The sequence below is a fragment of the Trypanosoma cruzi genome, genomic scaffold, assembly GCF_000209065.1.
Source record: "Trypanosoma cruzi strain CL Brener 1047053517003 genomic scaffold, whole genome shotgun sequence".
Classification (NCBI taxonomy): Eukaryota; Euglenozoa; class Kinetoplastea; order Trypanosomatida; family Trypanosomatidae; genus Trypanosoma; species Trypanosoma cruzi.
This window is the reverse complement of record NW_001849470.1, coordinates 101,659-110,486: the sequence shown is the minus strand read 5'-3', so window position 1 is coordinate 110,486 and position 8,828 is coordinate 101,659. Positions and strand designations below refer to the sequence as shown.

Below are 8,828 nucleotides of genomic sequence, written 5' to 3'. Positions count from 1 at the left end.
ACAATTACTACTCGATCTTAGGCGAGCCAAGCAAGGAACAACAACAATTATATGTGCAGGGTAAATTAGGTGCGGTAAAAAACACGCAAATGCGGAGGGATAATGAGGAGGCCAACCATTTCCGCTTCTATGAGTTGGGGCTATCTCAAGAAAGTCCCCGTTTCTTTTTATTGCCCGCCATTTCCAGTATAGTTTCCCCGGAATTCGACAACAAGCGAAATGAAGTGATACATAACTGGTGTGAGTTCTTGCCAAGAGGTGTGCCGAATGAAACAACCTTTCAGAAATCTGTTTCCAGACGTCTCGATGAAATCCTGGAACGGGCATGCGAGGTGTTCGACGGCCAAGTTGAGAAAAAAGGAAAGAAACTGCGGATTCAACCCTCGGCGGTTGTACTTCACGATAATGCGAATTCCAGTGGAAAGCTGCATATAGAGAAAAAGTGTATTTCTCTCCAGAAAGAAGAATGTGTCTTTACATCTCTGGATAGGACGAGCAACGCTGTCACCTCGTTGGAAGACTTACCTGGAGTATCAGGACTATTGATGGATCTTACCAGCAGGTTTCAAAAGGGACAGAATGTCACACTTCTTACGGCAGATGCCACGATTGGTAAACACCATTTGGCACTGACGATGCTTTTGGATTTTGTTCGCTTGGCACTGAAACGAAAGCCAAATGAAACTTACATCACATTTTCTTTTGTGTTCGTCCGTAATGGACGCTTTGTGTATGATCTTTTGGCCGATCAGGAGACTCTTATGGCATCGAAGCTTTCGTTTAAATGTAATAGATTGCTTGGGCCAATGATTCAGGATGGTGTGAGGTGGCATGATGTGCAGCATGCGCACGAAATGGATGCAATTATCAAACAGATTGAACAAACTCTATCGGTGTTGTTAGTACGGTGTGTCAGCAAGGAGGACATGCAAAGTACGTTCATAATGTTAACAGCCGTCGCTAAAACGGTTGAACCGCACGATGTTGTGTTTTCGTCTTTTGTTGGTTTTTTTGTTTGGAACGAGGTGAACTTGTACGATTTCCTGCTACGATCACAAGAACAGGAAAAGCAAGTAAATAGTGCTGAAAAAGAAGCCATGCGATCAATTTTACTTTCTGCTGTGCGAGATCGCTCGAGTTTTGTACGGACTTGCTTTGTGTATCATACGGCCATGCCGGAGACGTGTGCTCAACGTTTTTTGATGGTACAGAACCGGTTGTGTGGTTGTTTTTCGAACGAGCCCCATAAAGGCACTTTGGCTTCCATGACACGGCGACAAAAAGCGAAGGTGACGGGAAAAACGACGGGGTGGAGGAGGCTCCTGGGACGTGGGTCCGTAAAAATGGGAGAAGACAAATCGCGCATGGTGAATCAGCTCAAATACTTTGAAATGATTCTTGCCGACACTTACAAGGCGGTGCTTTTAGTGGAGGGAATGGAAAGTAAGCCGCCATCAACCGAATCACCAGAAAATGGGGGGGAAACGGGAAAGGATGAATAAGAAGGAAAAGAGGATTGGAAGACATGCAGGTTCTCTGGGAAAGGCTCGGACAGTTTTTTTCAGCGCATGCGTCAATCTTTTGAATGTCCATACAGTGGTATTAGGTGGCATTGCCAATGGACCAGTGAGTTTGAAAGAAATGCGCACACAAGAACTGAAAAGGACTCAAGGAGGGCCTTTGAATTTCTTGGAGTCGTGTCATTTACTGCTCAAAGGGGGGAATGGGGAATGGAGGGGGGAATCGCCGCACACATATAAATATATATATATATATGTATTTGTGTACAGGAACTTGGCTTGACCGTGGGGTGGTTGACGTAAGCCGTTGACTGCCTTATTGCGTAATTTATTTTTATTTTTATTTTTTATTTCCTTTTGAAAGGGGGTGGGGTGGGGTGGGGAGAGGAGGGGAAGTACCACTCGATTTGGCACTGCGTCTAAACGGAAGACATGTTTGCCTCGTGCAGTTGACGTCAAGGGAGTTGTGCAGGGAAAAACAAAAAGGAAAGAAGGAAAAAAGAAAAAAAAAACAAAAACAAGAGTCCACCTCAAGTCATGACCGATAAATGGAGGAAAAGGACAAAAGAAATATTTAATTTAGCAGCAAAAAAAAAAAAGAAAAAAGAAGAAAAAAAGAAAAGAAAAAGCAGCTCCGATAACCCGCGATGGACGAGAAACTGAAAAGATGCACGATGGACATCTCAAGATTTGTGAACACACAGCAACGATCACGTGGATGCATTTTTATATGGTTTCAGTGCCTTGTGGTCTCTACTTCCCTTTAATTTTATTTTATTTGTTGTTTCACCCTAAACAAAATTCTTCTTTTAAAAGAGAAAAAAAGAAATAAAACAAAAAAGAAAAAGAAAAATCTTCTTTATTATTATCATCATCATCATCATAGTCACTTTTATTATTATTATTATTATTTGTTTTTGTTGTTTTTTTAATCTTCGAACTTTCGGTTCTCTGGCTCCGTCATGAGAAATCACAAGGACCGCTGAGGTGGACAACAAAAAAAAAAAAAAAAAGAAAAAAAAAGAAAAGAAATATGTGTGGCCTGAAGTTTATTGATTTCCGGATTATTTGTGGTTTTATTATGAAGATTATTTGAATGGCAATGCCATTATTTATTTTTTTGTTTTTGTTTTTATTTGTTTTTGTTTTTATGTGCATCTCCCCCACCGCCCTTTTTTTTCTTTTCCTTTTTCCCCTCCTTTCCTCTCTCTCTCTATCTTTGCCTTTCCTGCGTGTGTGTGTGTGTGTGTGTTGTTGGAGGGTCTTCCCCACCCGGAGAAGATGGTGGTGGAGGTGGCAGGTGAAAGGAAGTTGATTGGTTCTTTGTGGTTTTTTTTGACCGTTTATTTACTTGTTGGCATACATATATATATGTATGTATATGTATGTATATGTACGTGTTAAATATTTTTTTTTCTCTCCCTTGCAGCGATGGTGTTTATTTTTATTGCGTGTGTGACTAGTGGAATTTGCGGGAACGATTTTTTTACTGGTGGTTCATTATTTATTTATTTATTTTTTGTTGTTTTTGTTGTTTTATTAAGCCGCCTGTTCCACGCTGATGTCTGTTATCCCTCTCGCTCACTTTCCCCTCCCCTCTTTTGTGCGTATGTTTACGTGTATGTATGGGGAGGGGAATTTTCTCTGACCCTGCAGAAATGAATGATCGTATGTACAGTGTTTGACGCCCGCATACATGTTTATTTATTTGCTTTTGTTGTTTGGTATATATGTGTATATGTATGTATTTATGTTTATTATTTATTTTATTTTATTTTATTTTTATTTTATTTTATTTTATTTTATTTTATTTTATTTATTTATTTATTTATTTATTTTTTTTTTTTTTGGGGGGGGGGAGAGGAGGGATGGTTGTTGTGATGACGAGGGGAAACGTGCGTGGGAGGGACAAAGTTAATGCACCTCTGTATTCAAGACGGTGCCTGTGTAACGAGGCATACACAATTTGCGGGTTCTTCATGACCAATGATGTAACTCAATGAATGAATAAACCTACCTAACTACCTACCCACCCACCCAACCACATACATACACACACATACACATGTTTATTCATGTATAAAAATGTCCCTCCCTCTTCAGTTGCAGTGGGTAAGCATAGAATCTTCTTCAGGTATCCTTTTTTTTGTTTGTTTGTTTGTTTGGCTTTTTATGCGTTATTATTATTATTATTTACTTTTTCTTTAGCGTTTTTTAAATGAGGGGTAGATGGCTGCCTTTCTAGCTGTTTTTGTTGTTGTTTTATTTTTATGTGCGTGTGTGCTGTGCCTCATGGATTTGAAGGTTGAGATCTGCGTGTGCAGAATCGCTGTGTGCGTGCTGCCGTTATAGTTTGTTTTGTTTTCATCCCTACTTCTTCTTTGCCGAAGAAGTAAAGTTAGCCTATTGCTGCAATCGTACTGGAAGTGAGAAGAAGTCATCCAGTGTTTTATTGCTGAAAAGGAGGGATTTTGCCAGGAGAAACAAGGTACTTATCAAACTCATCTCAAGTGGAAAGAAGGGTTCGTCCAATAAAAGAGGACGAGCGCCAGAGAACGGCAGTCGTGAAGATTCTCCAGTCTTGCCGCCTGCAGAAACATCCCCATACAAAAAGAACAGCTTTGCCGCGATGCTTCACAACAGTGATGCAAGGAGAGGCTTTGCCGCGATGCGTCGCAACAGTGATCCAAGATTCAGAAAAGACCCCACTGGATGGCACGCACCCTCTTCCTTGTCAAATGGAGGGCAGGAAAGTAGAAGGGGCTTACCAAACACCATGGGCGGTAATGGTGCGGTACCCATGAGGGGAATGGAGGGTGTCAGAGGTGCGGGTCCCTACGGAGGCATGGGCGGTAATGATGCGGTACCCATGAGCGGAATGGAAGGTGGCAAAGGTGCGGGTCCCTACGGAGGCATGGGCGGTAATGATGCGGTACCCATGAGCGGAATGGAAGGTGGCAAAGGTGCGGGTCCCTACGGAGGCATGGGCAGTAATGGTGCGGTACCCATGAGCGGAATGGAAGGTGTCAGAGGTGCGGGTCCCTACGGAGGCATGGGCGGTAATGATGCGGTACCCATGAGCGGAATGGAAGGTGGCAAAGGTGCGGGTCCCTACGGAGGCATGGGCAGTAATGGTGCGGTACCCATGAGCGGAATGGAAGGTGTCAGAGGTGCGGGTCCCTACGGAGGCATGGGCAGTAATGGTGCGGTACCCATGAGCGGAATGGAAGGTGTCAGAGGTGCGGGTCCCTACGGAGGCATGAGCGGAATGGAAGGTGTCAGAGGTGCGGGTCCCTACGGAGGCATGGGCAGTAATGATGCGGTACCCATGAGCGGAATGGAAGGTGTCAGAGGTGCGGGTCCCCACGGAGGCATGGGCAGTAATGGTGCGGTACCCATGAGCGGAATGGAAGGTGTCAGAGGTGCGGGTCCCTACGGAGGCATGAGCGGAATGGAGGGTGTCAGAGGTGCGGGTCCCTACGGAGGCATGGGCAGTAATGATGCGTTACCCATGAGCGGAATGGAAGGTGTCAGAGGTGCGGGTCCCTACGGAGGCATGAGCGGAATGGAAGGTGTCAGAGGTGCGGGTCCCTACGGAGGCATGAGCGGAATGGAAGGTGTCAGAGGTGCGGGTCCCTACGGAGGCATGGGCAGTAATGGTGCGGTACCCATGAGGGGAATGGAAGGTGTCAGAGGTGCGGGTCCCTACGGAGGCATGGGCGGTAATGGTGCGGGTCCCTACGGAGGCATGAGCGGTAATGATGCGGTACCCATGAGTGGAATGAGGAGCAGTAATGTGCCTATGCACGGTCCAGGTGGCAATGTAATTCGTAAAGTGGCTCCGAAAAGAGGAAGCAATTGTGGTATTGTGAATCGGTACCCTGAAATGATGTATGGTGGAGATATAAGACTCCCAAGAATGGGTTCCATGCGCGGCTCACAAAGAGACATGGGCAGTATGTACGGCTTACAAAGAGGAGGTTCCATGCGCGACTTACAAAGAAGAGGTTCCATGCGCGGCTCACAAAGAGGCATGGGCAGTATGTACGGTACGTACGGTATGGGCAGTATGTACGGCATGGGAGGTATGGGGAGTATGTACGGCATGGGAGGTATGGGCAGTATGTACGGCATGGGAGGTATGGGCAGTATGTACGGCATGGGAGGTATGGGGAGTATGTACGGCATGGGAGGTATGGGCAGTATGTACGGTATGGGAGGCATGGGCAGTATGTACGGTATGGGAGGCATGGGCAGTATGTACGGCAAGGAAGAAATGAGCGGCATGCCCGGCAAGGGAGAAATGGGCAGTATGTACGGCATTGGCGGGTTTTGGGCTCCACCCGAGGATTACCAATTAAAGAAAAAGGAGAATACTGAGCTTCGAGACCAAAAACCGTCACATAGCCTTAACGCAGCCCCCAAGCCAATTTTTACGAGAAATGGTACAGAGACTTCTCGAAACACTGGTGTAAAGAACGGAACAAAAGAGGATACCAACACTGAGAACAAAGGCGAGTTGAAGGCTGCCTTGAAGCCGAAGGAACCTGAGGTTTCTAAGGGGGAGGCCAAGCCCACCAGGACCGCCGCACCAACGGAGCTCAACGACAATATTCACGCGTTACTGGTTGTGAGCGATGCTGCTGCCTCAGCAGTTGCGGGCAAGGAGGCTGGGAAGAGGGTGCCAATGAAGGACGCAGACGGCAATACTGCGGAGTACGAGGCGGACGAAGTTGTGCGAGCCAACAGTTTGAACGTGGGGAGCTCTGTGCTGCTACAGGAGCTCCTGCGCCAGGTGGAGGCGAGCCATCACTGTGCCGTGATCCTGGCAAACGGTAAGCTGCAGGAATCGGTCAGCCTGAACGTCGCGCAGACCTTATTGAAGTCCGTCATTGCCACACTCAAGAGGAACGAGGAGGAGAAGGGAACAAAGTACGAGGTATACATGACCGCCGCCGCAATTTCATCTGTCGATAGTATGAAGGACCTTTTCGCTTCCTCGACCAAAGAGGCCAAGTCATTGCAGCTCGGATTTAACCCAATGTACGGCGCATGCATCGTGGACCTCCAGGATAGGACGGTGAAGAATGAAATTGAGGCCGAGAAGTTTCTGCAAGACGCGCTAAAGGCGTCAACTGATGCCAAAGAGATTGTTTTTATGCATTTGGTGGTGAAACAGATCAAGAATCGGGGTAGCATGCCCCCCGATGTGTTTCTCTCGGCGCTGCAGGTCGCGTTCCTCCGGGGGCGATCTGACTGCCTTGCGGCCCTCCACGAAAAGGATGAGAAAGTTGTGCCCGTTCCCCTCTTCAGGGACGCAGTGGGAGGCAACAGCTACTCGCTGGTTGTTGCTGCCGTGTCCGGGGGTGATGCCACGGGGGAGACGAGTATTCTCAAGAACGTTGAGAAACTGCGGAAGGTGAAGAATTTCCCCCCGCGCAGCGGCAATCTCGCCCGCTTCTTGGAGTTCACGCAGGAGGAGGAGAGAAGGTGCAGGTCTATGGCGGAGTCATCAAAAGATGCTGCGGAAAAGGCACGGTATGGACGGCTAATGCGAAAGATGGTGATAGTACTGGATGACGCAAAGGAAATGATGGCCATGCCGGAAGCTGTGAAGCCAAAGGTCTACACTTCCTCTCGAGTTTCGCGGGAAAACGCCATTGATGGGGCGAAGCAGAAGCCAGAAGACACGAAGCCGGAAGAGACGAAGTTGGAAGTCGCAAAGCCAGAAGAAAAGAAGCCAGAAGGCGCGAAGCCGGAAGAGAATAAGCCGGAAGGCGCGAAGCCGGAAGAGACGAAGTTGGAAGTCGCGAAGCCGGAAGAGAAGAAGTTGGAAGTCGCAAAGCCAGAAGAAAAGAAGCCAGAAGACACGAAGCCGGAAGAGAAGAAGTTGGAAGTCGCAAAGCCAGAAGAAAAGAAGCCGGAAGGGAAGAAGCCGGAAGACACGAAGCCGGAAGCGACGAAGTTGGAAGTCGCAAAGCCAGAAGAAAAGAAGCCGGAAGGCGCGAAGCCGAAAGAGAATAAGCCGGAAGGCGCGAAGCCGAAAGACACGAAGCCGGAAGAACCGCCGAAAGAGACAAAGCCGGAAGAGACGAAGCCGGAAGACGCAAAGCCAGAAGTTAACAATTCCCTTCTTCCTTTGCGGGAAAGCGTCACTGATGAGGCGAAGCCGAAGCCGGAAAGCGCGAGTACGGCTGCAACCTCCAAATCGAAGGCGTTGGAGAGCAGTGATCCTGCTGGGGGCGAGGCTGAACCGTGGCAGAACTCCGTGAGGATTGCAGTAACAGTAGGAAAGCAGCCTGTAAGCAATACCATCGATTTGTCTGTGAAGGGGGAATTAAAAAAGTGCACCGTTGATGAGCACATTAATTGTTTTGAGGGGATGCCAATTGAATCGAAGGTGGCCAAAAGAATGCAAAAAATTTTGGGGGATGGTAATAACATAGCGCTTTTGGCTGCGGAGGTAATCCCTGGGTTGGCGGTAGAGAAACAAATTACATGGAGCATTGTGCAGAGCATCCTCGAGGGTGTTTTGAAGGAGACAAGGAATGGTCTCGCCAATGAGTTTACGCTTTACATGAGCGTTGTGAAGGGAAAACAGGTTGTGTCCGACCTGTTTGGCAAGGCTGAGGCAAGGCCGCTTGTTGTTGCGAGCTCTTCGCTATATGGTGTGGTTCTGCACGAAATGACACCAAAGGTGGTGAAGACCGCGGCCGATGTGGAACCCGTTCTCCGTTCTGCGCTTACGAGGGCTGCGGAGCTGGTGAAGGACGATGAATACATTGTGTGCACAGCGGTATTGAAGCAAATTTTTGAGGGGGATGTAAAGGTTGCATCTCTGTTTGCGATGAGTGCGCTCGACATGCGGCCCTATGTCGGAGTTATGGAAAAGAATCCAGAGTACGTGCGCCAACTTTTTGGCCATGCTTTCATTGGGTCCTGCTCTTCAGCGGTGCTTGTCAGCTATGCAACCCTTGATGAGAAAGCCACGGAGGCCCTCAATGCCCAGTCCAAGGTCATGCTGACAAACAGTAAGCCGCGTGGTGGCAGTGTCAAGGTTTTTGTTAAGAACATGACGGAGGCGATTGCGTCCGCCGAGGCGAAGTTACAGAAGGCCACTACTCCGAAGGAAAAGGAGCGCTGTGAAGCGTCCTTGAAGCAGTTGCAACAGCGTCTCGCAGATGCCAAGGAGCTGCTACAGAAGCCGGAGGAAATACAGCCCGCCGCCTATGCGGCTCCCACACAGGACGGCAGCGCCGTTGATTCCCGCATCCGCGTGGTGGCCGTTATACTGAGAGACGCAGCGGT

The 8,828-nt window shown here is 48.1% G+C and overlaps 2 protein-coding genes across 2 annotated transcripts, besides 18 other annotated features; both read left to right on the top strand.

Moving 5' to 3' along the window:
* Tc00.1047053503413.19 (uncharacterized protein) lies at positions 1-1,502 on the top strand (the record flags this gene model as incomplete). Its single annotated transcript, XM_800650.1, has 1 exon — positions 1-1,502. A coding segment is annotated over one exon (1,502 nt), but the record flags the coding sequence as incomplete, so codon positions are not given.
* Positions 1-8,828: a sequence feature (heterozygous, non-Esmeraldo-like haplotype).
* Positions 1,755-1,780: a microsatellite.
* Positions 1,848-1,868: a microsatellite.
* Positions 1,995-2,038: a sequence feature (T-rich).
* Positions 2,108-2,148: a microsatellite.
* Positions 2,332-2,373: a sequence feature (T-rich).
* Positions 2,380-2,432: a microsatellite.
* Positions 2,517-2,552: a microsatellite.
* Positions 2,638-2,670: a sequence feature (A-rich).
* Positions 2,691-2,749: a sequence feature (GA-rich).
* Positions 2,750-2,772: a microsatellite.
* Positions 2,880-2,916: a microsatellite.
* Positions 3,020-3,041: a sequence feature (AT_rich).
* Positions 3,245-3,274: a microsatellite.
* Positions 3,281-3,369: a microsatellite.
* Positions 3,532-3,573: a microsatellite.
* Positions 3,662-3,685: a microsatellite.
* Positions 5,566-5,737: a microsatellite.
* Positions 5,833-8,828, top strand: Tc00.1047053503413.4 (hypothetical protein, conserved; the record flags this gene model as incomplete). Its single annotated transcript, XM_800649.1, has 1 exon — positions 5,833-8,828. A coding segment is annotated over one exon (2,996 nt), but the record flags the coding sequence as incomplete, so codon positions are not given.